Source organism: Phaethon aethereus, assembly GCF_964289735.1.
Source record: "Phaethon aethereus genome assembly, chromosome: 7".
NCBI classification, from domain to species: domain Eukaryota; kingdom Metazoa; phylum Chordata; class Aves; order Phaethontiformes; family Phaethontidae; genus Phaethon; species Phaethon aethereus.
Window position 1 is genome coordinate 38,770,738 of NC_138583.1, and position 21,320 is coordinate 38,792,057.

The following is a 21,320-nucleotide window of genomic DNA, read 5'->3' on the forward strand; positions in this document are numbered from 1 at the left end:
TTTCTAAGGCTGATTTCAGAAATTCTTCTCAGACAGTACGATGAAATGCCTAATTTTGAATCCCTCCTCCTGCTTGCATGCACGGGGACAGTATTTCTTCACATACTCACTTCTTTCTTCAAACAATGTGTTTTCCATTTATTAAACTTCCTACATATACTTACAAGACCTTTTAGCACAGAATAGGAAGTGTGAGGGTTGCAGAAATTAACTTGCTCACAAAATATTTAGTAAACTCATCGCTGTGAAACCTTTGCTTCATTTGCTGTATAACTTAACATGGTACAAAAACATTAATGATTCATAAAGCATGTGAAATTACCTGGTATTTTTATGATGACATAATAAAGCAGAAATCATCTAAATGTAGGATAACGTGGGTAGTATTTCCTGAACCGGGAATGGAACCCGTATTTCCAGCCTTGTGCCTGAGGCAAAGCAGGAACTCTCTTGTGTGAAGAACTGTATTTACATGTACCTAAGAATATTTTCCAGGATAAACAAGTCCATAGTCGTATACTGGACATTTTCCAGCAGTCTCAAGATAATCTTATGATAAATTAAAAAATACCAATATGATTGGAAGCATTTTTCCCGCAGAACAAGAAAGTGCATCATTGTCTTTTTTATATTCAATTTTGTCTTTATAATAAAGGGACTGATTTACATTTCTATAGGTTTCAGTCTTGGAGGTAGTAGAACCAAAGATACAGAATTAAAAAAAAACCTCCGAAGACCATAAAATTATCACTGAATAAAAACTCTTTTGGTCTGCAAAAAAATTATGTATTTCTTCATTTATTTTCTTGTGAGCTTTTACAGAAGGTTAGATTTTAGGAGCTTTAAGTTTTATAGAGGAAAATAATTTGATCCCAGAAGACTAACTTCCTGTCAGCTCTCTGTCTTCGCCTCTGATGGCACTACTTCAAATGAATTACAAACACACTTTTTCCAGCAAAAATTCACTTTGGTGACATTTGTGTATTAAAATAATATTAGTGTCGTGGTTTAACCTCAGCCGGCAAGTAGACCCCACGCAGCCGCTCGCCCTGTCCCCCTGGGTGGGACGGGGGAGAGAATCGGAGGGTAAAAGTGAGAAAACTCGCGGGCTGAGACAACGACAGTTTAACAGGGAAAGCAAAAGCCACGCACACAAGCAAAGCAAAACGAGGAATTCCGTCCCCACTTCCCACGGGCAGGCAGGAGCTCAGCCATCTCCAGGGAAGCAGGGCTGCATCACGCACAGTGGTGACTTGGGAAGACAGACGCCATCACTCGCAACGTCCCCCCTTCCTCCTCCCCACCCCCCTCCCAGCTTTGTATGCCGAGCATGACGCCGTACGGTATGGGACACCTCTGTGGGCAGTGGGGTCAGCTGTCCCCGCTGTGTCCCCTCCCACCTTCCCGTGCCCCCCAGCCTGCTCGCTGGTGGGGTGAGAGGCAGAAAAGGCCTTGACTCTGCGTCAGCACTGCTCAGCAATAACGAAAACGTCCCTGTGTTATCAACACTGTTTCCAGCACAAATCCAAAACACAGCCCCATACTAGCTGCTATGGAGAAAATTAACTCTGTCCAGCCAAAGCCAGCACATTACTACTTGCAAATATGTATGGCAGCTAGTCACATTGTATTTTAATTATCCGGTGGTTTTAAATACATGATTTCCCATAAGTATTGTAGTTCCAAAACAACACGAGCCATAGAAATAGATAAATGGGATCAAAAATGTTTTATGTTTGAAAATTCTTTTCACTGAAGGGTCTAGCCATTTCACAGTGGAAGTGCTTTTAAATTAGCTTAGGCGTTTCATATACATTTAGCGTATCCTAAGATTTAAACCTCCTCTCAAATTATTTCGGTTTGCAGAACACAGGCAGCATAAGCAGAGGGGAGCGGGGTGGGGAGCTGCCTGCCAAATACTGGCTGCTGTCAGGAGAGGGAGTTCTTATGGAAACTTTCTGAAGTGAGGCAGTGGTCTGAATTCATCACGGGCCTGACAGTGATTGAAAGCAAAAATGAGTTTTCATTTTTCAATAATGTGGGGCTTGGAGTTTTGTAATCACACGGAGTTTTTCTTTATGCTGTATAAATCAAGCTGGATATATGAAATAGTAGCCTGACAATCATATTATCAGCTGACGAGTTAAATTTTAATTTTTTTCTATCTCCTTACCTTACCTTTTTCTCCATTGTACTATGGAATTCATGATCCTTAGGATATTATCCTTTTATAATTCCTGTGAACTTTAAGTATACATTTTTTTCTGTCTGTTATTTTTTCAGGTAAATATCACTAGTAAAGCAGGGTCCATTTTTGTCCATCTTTGTGCTTTTTCAACTTAGAAAAAAATGCTTCCATGCAACTACATCATTTCAAGCTGATCTTTTATTTTAACATGAAGATAATGAAATGATTGATTGAAATGATGGTAATGAAACGAATGATTGATGATGATAGTCACTCTGCATTTAGCTAATGTATTTACAGCATACCAAAACTAGTATGTCACATAAAAATCTTCTGCTACTTCTAAATAGCTGGAAGAATTCTAGCATACAAAACGAAGTTTTTACGATTATATTTTATGACACCATTATTATGAAAGATTTTCTTTTAAGACTTAAGATTAATTTTAATAATTAAAATCTGCGTAACTTTTTCATTCTTTGCAGCCAAGCAGATCAAGATCTTTAAAAAAGAAATAAAATCAAGGAATAATTTTAAGTTGCAGTGGAACTTTATAAAATTTTAAAATCGACAAGGATTAGAGTTACAAAATAAGTGCTATCTTGAGCTGGTTTCCTTTCTCATTCAGCTCATCATTTCTAGCTCAGCTACTTATGTTACCTTTACTTTTTCAGTCACCTCCAAGGGTGAGGGCACCCTGTAGAGTCCTTTGAAATAGAGCCATAAGCAAACCCACCCATTGCTCCAAAGCCAGATGAGTTGGCAGGATCGTGAATGTGGCAAAATTCTGCCTCTGTCTTCGCACCTGACAAGGATTGATAGAGGTTTAAAATTCAGTGTCGCTCGTCACCAGATTCCCCATGTCAATATCTGGAAAGGAGACGTAGGAAGAATTTTGAAGTTAGTAGAAGAAGGTGAAGCAGAAATGGTAAAACAGTCCAAAGGTACTTTCTTTCTGTAGGTGATAAAGGTTTAAAGGATGAAGTTTTCTTAAGACAGGGAGACCAAATATCCTGACTCAGAAATCTTGCAGAAGTTCTGTAGCAAAGCCATGGGAAGTTTATTAAATTCAGCTTCTGTTAAGGAAGAACCAGCCCTTTCTTCTTCTTCTGTGGTTTCTGGTCTTCTTTCATTCCTTTACAGTTGGTGCCTCCTCTTGACTGTTCCTTGATGTCTTGACTCAACAGTTCCTGTACCAGGAGGCCACCAGCCTTCAGGTGCTCATGTTCTCCCAGCCAACCCACACTCACTTAAGCAGATCCAGCCATCAGCCCCCCTATTATTTTGCTTTTCCAAGTGCTGGAAGCTCTACATCTGATGTGTACCTCTGGGGTATAGCAGCAGTGAAAGCCTCCTTGGCACCTTCAATTCGGGGCACAGAGGGAAGCACCTAGATTTTTTTCCTGACTGGGACATTTCCGTACAAAAAATGTCATTTAGTTCATATCGCTTGCTTTTCTAAATTGAAGATGGCTGCTGCCTTGGACAGGCTTATTAGTGCATTTTCTGCTTGTAAAAATCGTTTCAGAGCTGAAGCCAAGTGATCGCTTCTGTCCCCAAAATAGAAGGGTCACAATGTGGCCTGATAATTATGAAAATTTGGAAATTCATTTACTTATTCAGAGCAGGGAAGATTTCTGATTTTAATGTTTCATTTTTGTAGAGTGCAAATACATATGGCTATAAATAGAAGTGGCTACAGTAAAAATATTTGCTGTTATTCTTACTTCTCTTTGTAGTCCTTTAGGAGAAGAAGCTGTGTCCATTTAAATGGTGCCAGATCACAGAGAATCATCTTGATAAGATTTCTTGAGTTTGTTCATTTGTAATTCATCTGTGTATTTATTATTCTCCTTACTAATAAAGCTACTCGTTCTGATTGCTGCTCAGTCTTATTAGAAAAATCTGGTTTTAATCAGTATTATGATTTAATTATGAAATATTAAGGAGAAGCCTCTTAGCTTGATTGCTGCAGAGAATATCTAAGTCAGAATCAGAGCACGCACTGTGTGGGCTGAAACGGACCTGGAAGAGGAAATATTTTTCCTAAGCTGGAGGTAGAAAACTCTAATGGTATGTCTGGATAGCTGTGGGAATGAAAATGTCTCTCTTAAAACATTTTAAAAGGTCAGCTACACCTCCACACTATGAACTAATTATATAATCCTATGTTGGCATGGATATTTTGTGACAGAAGCCTTGAAGATAAATTATTATTTTCAGTTACAAAAGAGAATTAGTTTAATTTTTTTCTCTTCTATTCCCAAAGAAAATAAAATATTTTTTCTAAGGAGACATGTATAGTGTATAAAACAGTATGTTTTATTAATAATACTGCTCTGCAATACATACATGTCCAAGGATGTAGCTCACTTGCAGTTTTAGAAATAGCATTTATTAAAGGGAACATACAAGTACTTTCTCCTTCAAGGTTTTATTCTCGTGCAACTGGGAGAGGACTGATATTAATAACCCGGTGTGAGAGTCATCGTTCATCAGTTTGCCATTTTAAAGTACGGTGTGTATGGAGGCCTGTGAATACAACATCACAAGAATATTTGTGCTATCTGATAAATTCAACTGTGCCTCAAGTATACGATTACTTGGCAGGACGATGGGTGTATTAATTTGAAAGGACTTTGGTTAACAGAAAAAAAGAAATAATCTATAATAGCTTTTTAGATCCTTTTTTACTATGTTGTGCATCATATACAATGGATGATGGTGATGATGATTATGATAATTATTATTGTTGTTGTCGTCGTCGTCATCATTATTATTAGTAGTAATAATATTATTATCAGAAATAGTATCCTGTATCAGCACTAGTGTGGCCAGCAGGAGCAGGGCAGGGATCGTGCCCCTGCACTCGGCACTGGTGAGGCCAATACTTGAATCCTGTGTTCAGTGTTGGGCCCCTCACTGCAAGAAGGACGTTGAGGTGCTGGAGCGTGTCCAGAGAAGGGCAACGGAGCTGGTGAGGGGTCTGGAGCACAAGTCTGATGGGGAGCGGCTGAGGGAACTGGGGGTGTTCAGTCTGGAGAAGAGGAGGCTGAGGGGAGACCTCATCGCTCTCTACAACTGCCTGAGAGGGCGTTGTGGTGAGGTGGGGGTTGGTCTCTTCTCCCAAGTAACTAGTGATAGGACAAGAGGAAATGGCCTCAAGTTGCGCCAGGGGAGGTTTAGGTGGGATATTAGGAAAAATGTCTTTATGGAGAGAGTGGTCAAGCATTGGAACAGGCTGCCCAGGGAGGTGGTGGAGTCACCATCACTGGAAGTGTTCCAAAAACATGTAGACGTGGCACTTGGGGGCATGGTTTAGTGGGCATGGTGGTGTTGGGTTGATGGTTGGACTTGATGATCTTAAAGGTCCTTTCCAACCTTAATGATTCTGTGATTCTGTGATTATTCCGTGAGATCTTTCACTCCTCTTGCAACATACGTGGGAGTCTCGCCCTATCCCTTCGGTTAGGAAGGACACAGCAGACTGAAGCAGCATAACTCTGTTTTCCAGATCCCGTTCCTGGCAGAAGGCATCCGGATTCATGGGGAGAAGGTGACGGAGGCACTGCGGCCATTCCACGAGCGGATGGAGGCTTGCTTCAGGCAGCTGAAAGACAAAGTGGAAAAACAGTATGGGGTCCGAGCTGTTGTAAGTTACCTGCTAACTTTATGCTTCCTAAATATGTGGAGTTTCTTTAAATTATGAGCAGCTGTGTATTTCTGTATTATAATTCCCTCTGATTAAAAAGCAATGTTGATGCAGCATTGCCTGATTGTTCTGAGTGGTCACCAAATTATTAAATATTGAGCAGATGATGTAAAGAGATGTTGAGGAAGGCTTGGTATTTTTCCTTTTCCAACATGGGAACAATTTCTAAATTGCCTGAATCTGTTCCTTGAAAGACAAGATAATTCTTCAATATTCCATTTTTAAGGAATTGGGGTAAAAAAAATAATTTAAAAGTTGCCACTATAGCCTGATTCTTCTAGAGCTGAATGTCACCTTTCTGTAGATGTAATTCCTTTTGAGATGTGAGGGCTGTGCTGCTCTACAGTCGTGTGCAGCCTTACGGACTCCGGCACCACCCTAAATGTAGGCAGGCAATAAATAGATTGCTGCTACTTAATGAGATTTACCAGTGCTGGAGTTTATGCTTTTCTCATTCCAACAAGCAGTTTTCAGTTGCTGCTTCATCTTCAAGGCACAGCCAAGAATTTGGTGCCATTTCCAGTGAGGTCTGAGTCTGCCTTTAATTTGAGCGTTACCACTGGGGAGGGAGGCCAAAAGCCAGTATACAGCTTCGTAATTGAGAACACAATTGATAATTCAGGCAAAAGCCATGCGGATTGTTTGCTATTATATGAATCATTTTTTAAAATGATTTAAAAACCCGAGATGCAAGTGGTTAAGAGTTGCTCTAAGACTGACTGTGCGGAGCTGATGGCCTAGGAGTATATTGAAGGCTGCCGGGGTGAGTTTTGTCTCTGTCTACCGGTAGTCCTGACAGTGCTATAATTTCTAGGTTTTTTTGGGAAATGACAGCGGTACGTGAAACTTGCATGTGCAGTAGATATCTTCTCACTGCTCCAGAAAACAAAGCACTTACATGCACCAGAAAAGACCCAAGAGGCAGCCAGCCTATCGCGCGTACGCCATAAGACGCCGTGGTGCGCAACCGGCGCCCTTGGCACTAGGGAGGTGCCGGGAAGTTCTGGGGTCCCCCCCTCTTTGCTGCAGAGGCTTTTAGCTGAACTTGGAATTGTCAGATCTACTTGCTGTTGAGTTGCCTTGTTTGTTTTGGTTCAGGATACGTAAGTGAGCTTCAAGCTTACCAATTGTTAGAGGAAATTTTTGGAGAAAATTTTACCTCCAAAAGAGCGGTGTGGTATCATTTAGGACAATACGCATTTTCCCTAGATTGGACTCAAGAATGTCCTAGACCAGAAACCATCTCCCACAAAAAGGACTGATGGAATGATCTCGATGAACCAGATGATCTCGAAAACCAGTGATTTATTTTTAAGATTGCACAGATCCACCTTCTGTCAGCAAAAGCCATCCAAACACAAAGGAAATCACCAGCAAACCATTAATTACTGGGCCATGGCACAAGAAAGCCAGCTTGCCAGCCTTCACTTTGGACTCCCGTCTCGTCTGCATCCCTGTCTTTCCCTGGCACCCTGGAAGCAGATAAGGAGCTTGCACTGTAGTCCCATTAACTGCCTTTTAATGAGAAAGCCAGTTAGCAGGTCCAGCAGGTGAAGGACGTGGTATCAAACGGCAGGTGCTTCCCTGCTAGTGAATGGTGGCTTCCTTATGAAAACACCAAATTGCATCATCACCCCAGTTGTGGTTGGGTCATCAGTTTTGGAGGTGCCGCATCAATATGTATTGAGGTAGATATTACTTCATGGGCTCAGATTTTGAAGGTTATTTCTGCAGCCTTGAGGCTGAAAACAGCTGCGGTTGTGGTTTTCGCCTTGCACCTGAAAACTCTATGTCTAAAGCACAATTGCATAGAGAGGAGATAACAGGGAAAATAGTGGCCTCTTCATGCCCTTCCTGCCTTCCCCTCCTTAAACCCTGGAGGCAAGATTATCAGGTGGGAGCTCCATCACAATCTAGTCCTTAATAAATTAAGGAATAAAAGATTAAGAAATAGGAAAAAAGCAATTGATAACAAGTTCTCCAATTTTATTTCTGCCCCTGAATGAGCAGCAGTCACTAAACTGATTCTAAAAAGAATGAAGCAACCAAGATACGCCTGAACAGCCTTAATCCAGCACTTCTTCATCCGGTTCTGATTATGGTCACTAGCGGGTGCGTGCCACTGAGTTTATGGATGTTATGCCAATCACATCAATATAAACAGCGTGTGAATTTGGTTCCAAATATCTCCGGAAAATCCCACAGAGATTTATTCTGAAGAGTGGATGATGCAGGATGTGGTCAGGGAGAGACCTTCAGCTTTCTGCAGAGCATCCTGGACTAAGGAGACAGCAAGAAAGATGCTGCAGCAGATGGGACAGAAAAACGTGCCAAGTGACATTGTTCTCTGAGTGCCCAAAACCTCGGTGGAATAGTACCTGCCAGTGAAGTACCCAGCTGCATTTTATGACAGGCCTTCCTTCAGAGATGAATTTTCACTTTTTTCTATAGTGATGACTTTTTTTTTAATGGGAACACTGAGATCTTTTGGGCAATGTGCCAGCCTTTATGGTATACTTCTAAGTGGTGTTGTGTTTGTAGTCCTTCAAATCCTACCTTGCTAATATATTTAGGAAGAGAAAAGTTCAAATAGTAATTTATTCCCAAGGAGAACAGGAATAATTGACATTAATGATACTTGCATGTCAGTCACTTCAAATAATATACATTTACATCATCGGGGAGATGACTGGAAAGTCGTACGCAGGTGGTGTTATCTTTCTAATTTCACTCTACCCACCAGTAAGAATTGTCAAGATGGATGGAGTTTTATCGCTTCTGTCTTCCTTGTACAAGGCCAATTTACCAGCAGTTGACAGGGCGGAAAATATACCTGCAATTAAACAGCATGAGATTCTTATTTGTTGACTGAAAGAATTCAATTATTTTATGCATATATCAGTTATTAATGACTAACAAAGCTGGTATAAATATTCAGAACTCTAAAATTGTCTGAAACAAAAAAAATCTTTCATGTATTTTCTTCTTAACCTAGATGTCACTCTGCAAATTGGCTCTCTTGACATAAAGTTCTTCATAGTGTTTTTTTTTTCCTTTTTATTTTGTTTTTGAAAAACTCTGTTTCATTTAAATGTACGGACAGGGCAGTCATTTCAATCACAGAGATGGGTTAAAAGAAAAGATTACTTGTAAAAAGCTCCTTTTTAAAGCACAGATGTAAAAAAAAAAAGCATGTAAATTCCACTGAAGCAAATGAATTATTGGAATATGTGTAAAATTATACATATTTCCTCTTAGTCCTTTAAATGGATTTTCTTTAGAATTGTTTTCTTTGTTTGTTAAAACATGATGTATTATTAAATAATAGGAAGAAAAGCTATTGAACCTTTCAGCATTTTTATTTTCTTGTAGCCAGATGTCAGCTACGTTGTGATTGAAGAAGTAAGATCTTATATTTATTTATTGCAGCTTTCAAGTCTGGATGATAGACGAGGCAGTCGGCCACGATCCATGGTGAGATCCTTCACGATGCCGTCGTCTTCAAGACCCCTCTCTGTTGCATCAGTGTCTTCCATCTCCTCCGACAGCACACCTTCTCGACCTGGCTCAGATGGGTACGTGAGAAATGGTCATTCAGGGCTTATCTCTGTAAAGCATGATTTGGTGTGCAAATCAATAGGTTTTTAGGATTGTCCCCAAACTGGTCCAGATCTCAGTGCTATCACGGTGTTACTCCTTCTGATCCCGTTGACTCCTCCTGTGTGGCAGCATGACATTTGTTTGATCTCATAAGAAACTGGGAGGTTTTTTGGTTGGGTCTTTTTACAGTGTATTTTATTCCAGATTTGGTTCATCATAATACCCCACAGACATTAATGTGACATAAGGGTGTGAGCAGGTAGTGTGGGGTGGAGGTGGTGCTTTTAAGTGGCAGCCTAATACTGGCTAAAAAACCCGACCTATATAGACATTTGTCTCAAGATATATTCCTTGTCCTTTTTTTTAAGCAAGAGAAATACAATGTTCTTCTTGGTCCTTTTTAAAACAAAGTTAAACAAAACCCCCTAAGCATTCAGACAAACCCCTCCAAACAAACAGGAGGTAAATTATCCCCTTTTAAAGTATTGCACGTGTAATAGTTCAGGAGTGATCTTTTGCGAGGTGGGTGGCGAGAGGCATGTTCAACCAGCCCTGTCGCGTTCGCAGGTGGAGCTTGGGAGAAGGAAGGGATTAGCTGACTGCTCCGTCACTTCTTCTCGCTTTTGCTGCCAGAGGAAAAGCTGCTTAAGGCAAGATTGTACTTCAAGACTTATCAAGATATTTCACATGAGAACTGGGACTTCTGTTGATAAGCCCGATCTCACAGTCGCATCCCACAGAAGAACGAAATAATCTGTTTTCTTGCTGGGGTTTCCATGCAGCCTCAGAAGTCACTTCTCCCTCTTCCTCTCCCCAGGCATTCCCGTAATCCACTAACTCAGCATTTGACCAAGGCGGCAGTTTTTTAAAAGCCTCCTGAAGGGCTGCTAGCTTACAGAGATGTGCTAGAAACATTTGTGTCCCTTGTGTGCCTTCAGAGGGAGTTATTACCTGACTAGAGAGTAAAAGCATCAAGTAAAATTAAATACAGCACCTAAGGACCAACGTGATATACTTCCCTTGATTACAAACAGTTTATTTACCCTTTGGGAAGAAGAGCAAACAGAGCGCAATGCAGCTCTCATTACGTTACCCTCTATAAGGTAATGCAGTGAGTATATGCAGTAGATGCAGTGAGTCACGTTGATATAAATGTAGGACAGCAGAGACAATAATGTGTTTTGACTAATTCATCCAGAAAAGTTGTCTTGCTGGAACTCGGGGATAACTACCATCCCAGGTTAGTGGGCAACTTTATTTTAATATAGAAAATATTAAATATTTTTTATTTAGAAAATTAAATGAAAATATTTCTTTTCATTTATTTGAAAAATACTGATTCATTCCCTGCCTGCCTCTACCTCTTTCTCTTTTTCCCTTCAAAATCATTATGTGTATTTTTCTTTCTTCATTGGGTGTTATTTTCTTAAATTTCACCTCTCCGTCCCAGCTTTGTTGTAGTAGGTGTCGCTTAGCCGTTTTGGAGGCTCTCATGAGCCCACTCAGTATGCATATTAAAAAAAACCCTCACAAAGATCACGGTGCAGTTCAGCTCCTGCTCCGCACCCGGGGCAATATAGCTGCAGTACATGTGAAGAAAATATAATGAACAACTATCATCACTGAGAAGGCCTGAAAAAAATGCTCATTTGCCTGATCAGTGGAGCAGGAGAAGAAAAATCATTAGATGTGAATAACATAATGAAAGACCTCAAAAATTCCAATGACTGTAAAAATCATGTGGGTGGTTTGTCACTACTAACTTGGAAGAAGTTCACCCGTGTACCTACCATGGTTGATTGCGTTTATGGTCAGTTGTTCTTTTCAGCTTTCCGGTTCCCCCCTCTTCATATATTAATTCTGAGATTAAAGGTGGCGCTAAGAAAAACAAATAAAACTGGAGCTGACAGACTTGTCCAGATCACCCGACTCAGATTTTACGCCACCTCCAGTTTCTCCTGCTTTGGAGCTTTTAAACAGTAAAAACTCAAAGCAAGTGTTGACATAGTATATGTTTTACAACTCCCAACTCTATGGATAAATAAAACTCTGACTTTAAAAAAGGACCTTGGGTTTATTCGCTGCTTAAAGTGGGACTTAGAAGTACAAATCTGAGCACTTACAAGCGGTGGTTGGAAGAGGGGACGTCCCAGTGTGCCTGTGTGATTTGCCATCTGTTGCAAGTCCTAATGAAATTCAAGTAGGAGCACGGCGCGCTGGCCCATTTTATCACCGATACATTGCATACAAATAATTAATAGTGCTAATAATAGTAATGCCTGGAAGGGAAGCAATTAATTGTTGTCTGAAGAATGGCAATTCCTCTCGGAAACTCGCAGTCAGCCTGCGAGGTGGTTGTCACTGCCCTGCAGCCCAGCGGAGCCTGGCAGAAGCAGCTAAAATATGGCTAAAACACACGGTGTTGGGGGAGCTGTTTCGTGGTCCGGGCTCCGTCACTGATGCGCTTTGTGGCCCCGGGCAAGTCATTGCCCTCCCTTTGCCCTATCTGTAAAATGGGATGAAAAAAGCTTGCGGTTTTGTCTCCCAGCCGGTGTGATTTGGGTTTTGGTTATGAGGGTAGTGACTCAGGGGCCATTGCCACGGGTACTGGTTTGAGCATCTTTCCATCAAATGAGCTACCTTAGGCTGAAACCTAAAGGAACTTTAGTGCTTCAAACAACAACAACAAAATAGTAATTTTGGATATTGTTGCTGGATGTTGTTGCTAATGGAGATGATTTAGGGTGACGTCACTGCAAACTGTCTGAAATACGAACCTTCCAGTATTTCACAGCAAAGATTGTGGCCTGTACATGCATCACCATGGCATCGAAAATGCTTTTCCAGTGTTGAGAAGTAGGCTGCTTTCGTTTGCTTGGGGGATTTTTGTTTTGGTTTCGGTTTTGTAATGTGATGATTTGAGACATCCTCTTAAAACCTGTCAGTGTAATTTTAACTAGGGTATGCTTTTAATAGTTTGTTTAGTTTATAATATAAAACAAATTACAAAATACTTTGTCTAAGAGTTAAGAATATTTTAGCTCGTTAAGGGCAAAATATGTCTTTACTGTTTATTTAAACTAAGAGATTCCTTTCAATTACTGAGTAAAAATAACTAAAAAGAATTCCAATGTTACTTAAGAATAGTGCTTTCCCTACAAAAGAAAAACTTTTACAAAAATGAACTTTTCCTTTAAAAGTTCATTGAACCCCTAAAGATTTTTTTCCTTTGTAGACAGAAGAAAAATAGTCATGGAGTGTAAAAATTGCAGAGCTGATGGTGGTAGTATATCAGCCTTGCCTATATTCACACCCTTAAAGCATTCCACGTGGGGAAATACATCTGCTTTTTGGAAACTAACCTTGCCCTTCGTTATTGTCCGACTGATTCTTCATTCTTGAGGTTATCTGTGGGATCAGAGCAAGTAAGCTCAGCTCTCCTACCTGCCCCACCCCAGGGCATGCTGCAGGGGAGCAGAAGTGTGGATCTGCCACTATATGTGTGCACATTCTTATGGAGATATATATAGCCTCATGCTTGCACGCAAAACCAAACGTACACACATACGGTGTGTTATTAGGGACAGGAATAGTACTTGTGTCTGTGGTTAAACCTCTATACCTCATGCTTTTGTGCAACGTATAGGTGTTTCCTTTGCATTAAGGGTGATATTGTTTGCATCTCTGTGATGTAATTTTGGTGAGTTACAAGGATTATAAAGCATTTTATGTTGTGCATGTTCAACAATCACTACACCTTTGCAAAACAGTTTCTGAACTGTTATTCCTTCTCTGGAAAATAAATAAATCCTCTTTCTCCACCAAAAAAAAAAAAAAAAAAATTGTCCAGGAAGAATCTGGGGACATGGCTATTTTTTAAAGAAGTCCTTAAAGCCCTTGGTAGACATATGGACTTGGTAGACATATTGGGGGGACATTTCTTTAATGCATCGTGCAGCTACCTGCACTGGTGTAGTGCTGACTTCCACTGGAGTTTCCCAGCGTCTGCTGGCACGCCTGCCATGCTGCCCCAGCATATATAGTGGGAGTGCTGAATTAGAACCTCATTTTTATGTAAACCACAGACAGTGAAATTCAGGAGCCTGTGTAGCTGTAAACCAGCAAATTTACTACAGAGGAGGGAAATATGCAGAACTGGTTCTTCAGCAGTTCTGCAGTAAATTTTATTGTAAGACAATTATGATTGTTACGACCTTCTGCCCCCTCCTTTTCTCTCTAATGAGTTTTTCTGGATTAGCAAAGCATCATTAACTCAAGTGAGACTTTGGGAAATATGTAAATTAAAATTAGCTGTTTTGAAAATAGTATTTTATTGATCTAAGCAACAACAATTTTCTTTAGGTTTGTGCTGGAGCCCCTCCTGCCAAAAAAGATGCATTCTAGGTCTCAAGATAAATTGGACAAGGATGACCTAGATAAAGATAAGAAAGAAAAGAAGAAGGAGAAAAGGAACAGCAAGCATCAAGAGATATTTGATAAAGAATTTAAATCCACTGATATTTCTCTGCAGCAGTCTGAAGCAGTGATCCTTTCAGAAACGGTAACTTTATTAGCAAGTAATGCTTTATCTAATTCTGAGCAGCATTCTTTCTCTTTTTAAATAAAAATGTTGATTTTTATGATTTAGTTTATTTTTAGACCAAAAATAACTCTAAGGGAATAAGCTACGATGTTAATATATGTGATGATGAATCAAAAATACAGATTTTATTTACAGTGTAACAAAATCACGGTATCTCATATGAAAATCTTAACCGAAAGCTATATATGACTATTTGATGAAAGGAATAGATGGTACATCCTAACTAAAATAAATGCTACCATTTTAACAGCCTTTTGAATTTATGATTCCCAATAGATCGTGATGGGTTTTCTCATATTTCAGCTGAGTCCTGCAAGACACTTTTTGGTGGAAATGTTACAAGGTCATTTCGTGCATGGCAATTACGTACTTGTGAAAGGCTATTTTGGGCAGAAAATCATGAGCAGTTCCACTGGTGGCTGTGTATAAGAATATTAACTACAGGGCATATCTCTCTTAAGCCCTCTCTTCTTGGCATATATTTAATTCACTGATACTGTCCTAAAGGCTTAGGTAACTTGAGACGTTATTAAAAGTTATGTCTGAAATTGAAAGCAAGGCCATTTTAAGCTGGAGCAGGGAGTGCATGAACTAACTGTAACCTCCAAATCTCTGCCTGGACACCTGTTTTGAGGCCAATAGTTTAAAACTTGCCCTCCAGAAAGAAGTGTAATGATCTTAAAGATTTGCACGTACTTGTAGAGCCAACTGTTAACTCGGTAGAGACTGTTGCTGGTGGCTGTGTCATTTCCAGTAGACTTCCGAAACGATTTGTCTCTGACCTGTCAAGACTAGATCCTTTAAGTCTTTGTTTGGTATTTGTAGTGGAATATTACTTAGATGTTCAGCGATAGTTCCTCTGTTTTCTGGATTTGCTCCCTGTTTTCCATCCTGAGATGAGCTAATCTCTCAGCTGTGTCTTCTGACACCTTGGAAGGTCAGAGTTGTTCTGTCTGATGTGGCCTTTGGCCCAGAATTAACTTGGCAAAAACTCAGGTAAAATCCCTTTTGTTCGTCCCAGGTCTCTCACCCAAACTTCTTTGAAGCCAGTGTGTTTTTCCATTGACTTCAGTCAATTTTGGATCAACCTTGTGTTTTTTAAATGGAGATTCCTCTTGCCAAAGCCAGTCAGGTGAGCATCACTAGAGTGTTTTCAGACAGCAAAATACATTTCACGTAGATTTCCATGCGCCTCATCTTTTTGACGCAATGCATTCAACTCTGGACATGTTAGGCACAATGCAGCAGTCGTATTTTGACTAAGCCTCAACATTGCAATGGCAAGGCTTGCACTCCCATCTCCCAGATCCCCAGACAGACTATCAGAGTTTGTGGGAGAAGATCATTAGCCACAGAAGTGGAAAACGGTATTTTGGAGCACCTCAGTCGGTTGGACTTGCACAAAACCATGAGACCAGATGGGAGGTGTCCAAGGATGCTGGAGAGCTGATTGATGTCACTGCAAGGTCGCTGTCATCTCTGAGAGATCTTGGACGTTGGAGAAGATTGCTTATGACTGGAAAAATGCAAATGCTGGCTGGAAAGGAGGACATGATAACCCTTCAAGGCATATTTCCATTTGTCATCTGAGGAACAAAAATGAGCAAAGCCTCATGCTTTGACTCAAGTTTTCCGCTCTTCCCGTTCAGGAGCTTTCAGCAGATGACTGGTATGACTAATTTTCCCCTGGTTATAGAGAGGGAGGGAAATTAAACATCAGAATTAATTAGTTACAGTTACTCTGAGATTCTTGAAATCCACAGATCAATAATTTGAAAAGGAGTTGACTTGTGAGAGAAAAACTCTCCCTTTTCAGTATCTGCAAACTTGAGGAGCTCAAAAATGACCAAGTAAATTTTTAATATTTGGTGGTAGTGTGGTTCATTTTCTGTTGTAGATGAAATAGAGAAACACTTCTGAGATTAGTTTACAAGGGTAGTTGTACAATTCCCACTGCTGTCTTCAGGAATTTTGTACGGATAATGTCAAGCAGTTTAAAGATAAAATTTGTTTTGTCTTGAAATTTTTGCACTCTGGAGACATATGCCTCCTATTAATGATATAAAAGGGAAATTGTTATCTTTTGTGAGTAAGAATTCAGCTTTTCCATTGTTCTACTTTTGTGGGCTGCACTGTGTGCAAGTTCCCTTTTTAAGTTGAAATTGCTCCCAAAGCACTGTTACTGCTGTGTTTTATGATGAAAAAGTCATTTCGATTTCTCTTGCATTAGGAGTTTGAAAGCAGAAATTTTGCTAGCTTAAAAAAAAGATGATGATGAAATGGAAGGGGGAAAAATTTAGTATTGTTTTGCTTCCAAAAAATTCGGAATCCGGATTTGACCAGAAACAGAAATTAAAATAAAGATTCAAAGAGTTTTTAAAGTGAGATTTTAGTAGTAAACTACTATTAGTTACTAGATACTGTATTATAGTTACTGGATTCCTTCTGTTGAGAATTTTAGAACTCACTTGTACCATCGCTAATCCAGTTACAAGACTTCAGCTACTTGCTGAATTTTCTAATGGATTCTTAGTTCTGACTTCTAAAATATTTGGCGGTTTTACGGCAGAAGATACGCTTTTCTTTAGTATGGTGACAATTTATAAGTGCCTTCAAGGAAACGAATGAACAAATAACAGCCAGCCTGGATTTGTCAACACCAGATCAGTCAAGCCCTTCCCCCTTCTTTCTGCAATAGAGGAGGAGGCTGTGTGGGTAGGCATGATGTCGCAGAGCCCGTGTGCTGACTTCGGTGTGATTTTCGGAACATCTCACACGGTGTTCCCATGAGCAAGGCTGGGTGATGAAGCCTGCTCAAAGGTGATGCTGAAGGATACATAGCAGCCTGGAAAAACTGCACTCAATATTGTCACGTGTGAGACGGAGTAAATGAGAACTCGTGGTGGATTTGGGCAGTGGGGTGTGTCAACAGCATCTACGTTCAGAAGCACAGCACGTCGTCGGCCGCTTAGTGGCTGGCTCTGTCTCACACCTATTCATTAATAGGAGGATTCGGTGTGTGTCACTTTTATTTCATTCAAGGTGTCATCACAGTGTACAACCAGCCCGTGCCAGTTGCAGCTGGCAGGTAGCAGGCTTGTGCTTGACCGTTCGAAAGTCCCGTTTCAGACATTCAGCCCCGCGCACATACTCACACACAATTCTCTGTTTCCTGACAACACTCATATTCTAAATTATTCTTCACCTGCTATGAACAGGTAGTTATCGGTGGTTTGCTTTCACGAGGGAAGGATGCATCAATTACCTTATATCTGAATCTGTCCTGGATCCTGTGTTATTCGCCGCTAATCGGTTTGTGCAACGTAGTTGCAAGCACGATACCAAATTTCCAGAGAAAATCAAGTGAGAAGCATAGCAGGCATGTCAGACAGTGGTCATTCCCATCTCTGCAGAGCTTCCGCTACTCTTTTGAAAGATGATGTTGTCTAATGAAATGGGCGTTTCCATCGTTCTGATGGACTTTCCTACATAGGAGATTCTTTTTTTCCAGTCAAATGAATCATCATGGAAGAATGTGGGAAGATTATAAACCTGCAGAATTATTTCATGGAGCTTTTACATTTTCTTTAAAAAGGAGCATTCAGAGGCCATTTTGTCTAGTTGTATGGCTTAAATACTTTTTTCCAAATTTCACTGTACTCATGATGAATTTATTGACTGATCAAAACGGAAGCCCTAATTACAAAGGTCTTGTACTACTATGATCTTATCAGAAGATAAATTAAGCACTTTGGTATGTGAAGGTGATCAGTAATGTCTTTATAGTTTTCCAGAGATTTGTGTCTTCTTTGAAGTATCACATAAACTTCTTTAACATAAATTCTCATTGTTAGTTCTTTGATTCCATGAGCTGATAGCAAATCTAACACTGAAGCCTGGTAGTTAAAAGACCGCTCAAAAGCTTGTGTTAGAAATCAGAATAACAGGCTGTACATTTTATTGATTTAGTGGCATCTCACATCACTCACTATTGATCCTGCTTTCATTAGACCAAAAAATACTAGCAATGGGTTCATTATGGATTAGTGGTCTCCAAAGAGTTCATATTCCCTAGCAGAACTATGATTTATATGAAGCTTTAAGAAGAGCACCAAGCTTGTCAATCACAGAAGTTTTTAAAATTTACTTGAGATAAGTAACTACAGACCAAGTTAACTTGGGAACTTGATTCTAGTTTTTGGGTTTTCTCTTGATTCTGACATTGTAGCTTTCCTAATCAATTAGTGTATTTCCCTTAGTTGCTTTTTTATAATCATATGCCTGTGAGAAAGGGATCACTTTGCTTATCCATTCTGCCAAAAATATGCTTTAAAAGGTCTTGAAAGAAGAAACCTTTGGAATCTTTAGGACTTGAATTTTAGTATCAGGCAAATTTCTGAAAGGTTATTCTGAGGTCTTGATGAACTTTCAAAATAAACTTACATCTTTGTGGTTATTCGTTTGTCGTAGAAGGGTCTCAGAGACACAGCCTTTTATGCAAACCCTTTTAGGGTTTGTTTTCTGAAAATAAAAGGAAGCACTCACAGCTTTTTAAAAAACATACTTTTTGAAAAAACATTGTGAAATGACAAAATTATCTGAAAAAGTCTGAACTGCTGCTGGCATTTTCTGTTTTGTCGTAATGCAGCACCTTGGATGTAATTCCCCTCTTAACTTCAGGCTGCTGCTCCATTTTCTGTGATCTCTTGGAAGTAAAAAATTCCTTTCATCACTGCAATTGCTAGAAATATGGGGGCTGATGGATGGGTACCAAACAGTAGAGCTCAAAATTAAACTCAGTAAAAGGAATCACCTTAACAAAAGCATTAGTTGCCCATCAGATTACAAGTATCATTTCAGGGTTTCTGATGGAAAATTTAAATGGACTATGAAGCAGCCAGAGCAAAACTATAGGGATATTTCAGTGAATTAAATATAACCACAAACAGGTGTTTCTGGATGTCTTCCTCAGAAGAGAGTTTCACCATGCAAACAATTAAAGAGTTAAATTTTAACAGGGAAATAGAGCCACGTGAGAAGTAAGACAAGATTTTGAATGCTGTATAATCTTGTGTAAGGTTATAGACTTCCTTAACTGTTGTTAAGCAAGTGTTTGAGGAATCGGCACATTGCTTAAGAAAAATATGCCAGGCTACGGGAAGGTGTGTGCATTAAGTCTCATTGTGATTCCTCAGGAGAAGGGAAAAACATTTGGAGCTGTGAAATACTGCATTAAATCAGAGTATCGTATGCTATCATTGGCCTGTAACTGTTCAGGAGGTAGTGAGGAAAATGTAGCAATCCCAAGGTCTTCCACTCAGTAACAACTTGTATTCCTTTACTGTCTCACTGGTTTTGTTCTGTGCAGATCAGCCCACTAAGACCACAGAGACCAAAAAGCCAAGTCATAAACGTCATTTCAAGTGAAAGACGTTTCTCCGTCTCTCCATCACCTCCCAGCTCCCAAGTGACTCCACCCCCAATAACTCCACGGACAAAACTTTCTTTCAACATACAGTCCAGTAAGTCTTTTAATTTTAACCAAATTTTCTTTTCCTATCAAATGTTATACAAAATAGCTTCTACTGCAGAGATGTGTTTCCTGAGCATTGCATTACACCTTGGTTTGAGTTCTTTGAGTCAATCTCTTTACCATCGCCATGGGATTGCTTGCAGGAACAAGAACTTACCTCTTAACATGATGCTCCTTGCATTTGCCAGCAAAAATTATTTCAGTATTTTACAAAAGTAAGCAAAATTATTGCACTGAAAAAGTTTCTTTTCCGTTTCAAGTAATCATTAACAATTACTTAGGTATAGAGTAGCTGTCAAAAATTAGTGTTGTACTTGATTCTGTATTGGATTTAGGGTAATTTGGAGCATAAAGGCTGAAAAAATAATCTTTTAATGTAATTGTACCTTAAAAGAACTTTCATTTGCTACAACGCGAGTACAAGCCAGAAGGAAAAAAAAAGTCAGTCTTTTTGATGTATTTTTTGTTTGACATTGACATCTATCACTCAGTTTTTCTGTAAAATATCGTCTGTTTGCTTCAGTCTTCAGGAAACCCTATCGAAAACCTGGGTGTAATGCAACACCCTGTTTCTTTTACAGTGCTGTTTTCCAAAACCTGTTACTCAGAGTTTTCAGTTGCTAGGATGTGGCAAAAAAAAAATCTTTCAGATACATGTACCCAAATGCTAGTACAATACTCAAGAGTTCAGTGTTAGTAAAAAGTAGAATAGATGATCAGTTTTAAGAAAAAAATCTTGGTTTTTTCTTGAAAGGTCAATGTTTTATTAACTTCTTTTGAACTTAAAACCTTTTCTCTTAAATAGTGAGTGTTTTGGAAAGTTCTTGTTGCCAGTTGCAGATATATGTCCTGTGAGCAGGAACGTGTTTATTCTACAAATCTATAGCAACAGAATTGTCTTCTAAAAGGCATGTGGCTTTGTTTTAATTTGAAATTGTTGGTTGCAAACATGCGTAAGAAGGGTAAGCAAGTGCAAATCGATGCAGTGTTTCCTTTTTATGGTCAGACACCCAAAACAAGTATTTTGACAACGGTGAACGCTCTCCTTTCTTTACAGTTTTGATAGCCAAAAAATACCAGTATGCTAAAAACTGGAAATGCAGAGAAGTAGAGTATATATACAGCCCTGCAAAAGATATTATTCGAATTGGATTATTTTTTCCTGTGTACATTTCATTAAAACTTTGAGCTCTTTTTATAAAAAATATCTGAAGCTATCATCTATTTCTGAGAATATTTGTGTCTACGTGGTGGAGATTTATGGGTGTTATGTAAAACAGGTTTAGCTTATTGCAGCATCCATGGGGCTTGTCCATAATCGTTTGAGGAATTGTAGTGGTTTTTTTTTTTAGGAATTCCAAGGATAAAGAAGTTACTTCAGTGCACAAATTGGCTAAAAGCAGTTAATGGGTTGCTAAGCCATACTGCTTGCTTGTTAGCTGGCAGTTTAGGAGAATGGAGTGTAAAATTTGATCATTAAGATGAGAAAAAAGACATCTAACGGATCTCTTGCCAGCTCAAAGATATTCTCAGTGGCACATGTGCAGTAAGGAACAAATATTCAGAGCACGTTAGTCCGATGAAACACCTTGAATAATGATAGCAAACCAGAAATGATGAGTAATTATTTGTATAGTGACTGAGTTAGTGAGGTATAGTTCAGCTGAATGGAGCAGGAGAAAAT

The 21,320-nt window shown here is 39.5% G+C and overlaps 1 protein-coding gene across 10 annotated transcripts in view; it reads left to right on the forward strand.

Moving 5' to 3' along the window:
- DOCK1 (dedicator of cytokinesis 1) overlaps positions 1–21,320 on the forward strand; it is a gene marked incomplete at its 3' end in the record, with an annotated part of 322,821 nt that overhangs the window by 289,586 nt on the left and 11,915 nt on the right. For all 10 annotated transcript variants that reach the window (XM_082001997.1, XM_082002000.1, XM_082002001.1 and 7 more), the window contains 4 exons: positions 5,703–5,840; positions 9,330–9,475; positions 13,863–14,061; positions 19,472–19,625. In XM_082001997.1, the coding sequence (XP_081858123.1) occupies positions 5,703–5,840; positions 9,330–9,475; positions 13,863–14,061; positions 19,472–19,625 (637 nt within the window). The remainder of the gene's footprint in view (positions 1–5,702; positions 5,841–9,329; positions 9,476–13,862; positions 14,062–19,471; positions 19,626–21,320) is intronic.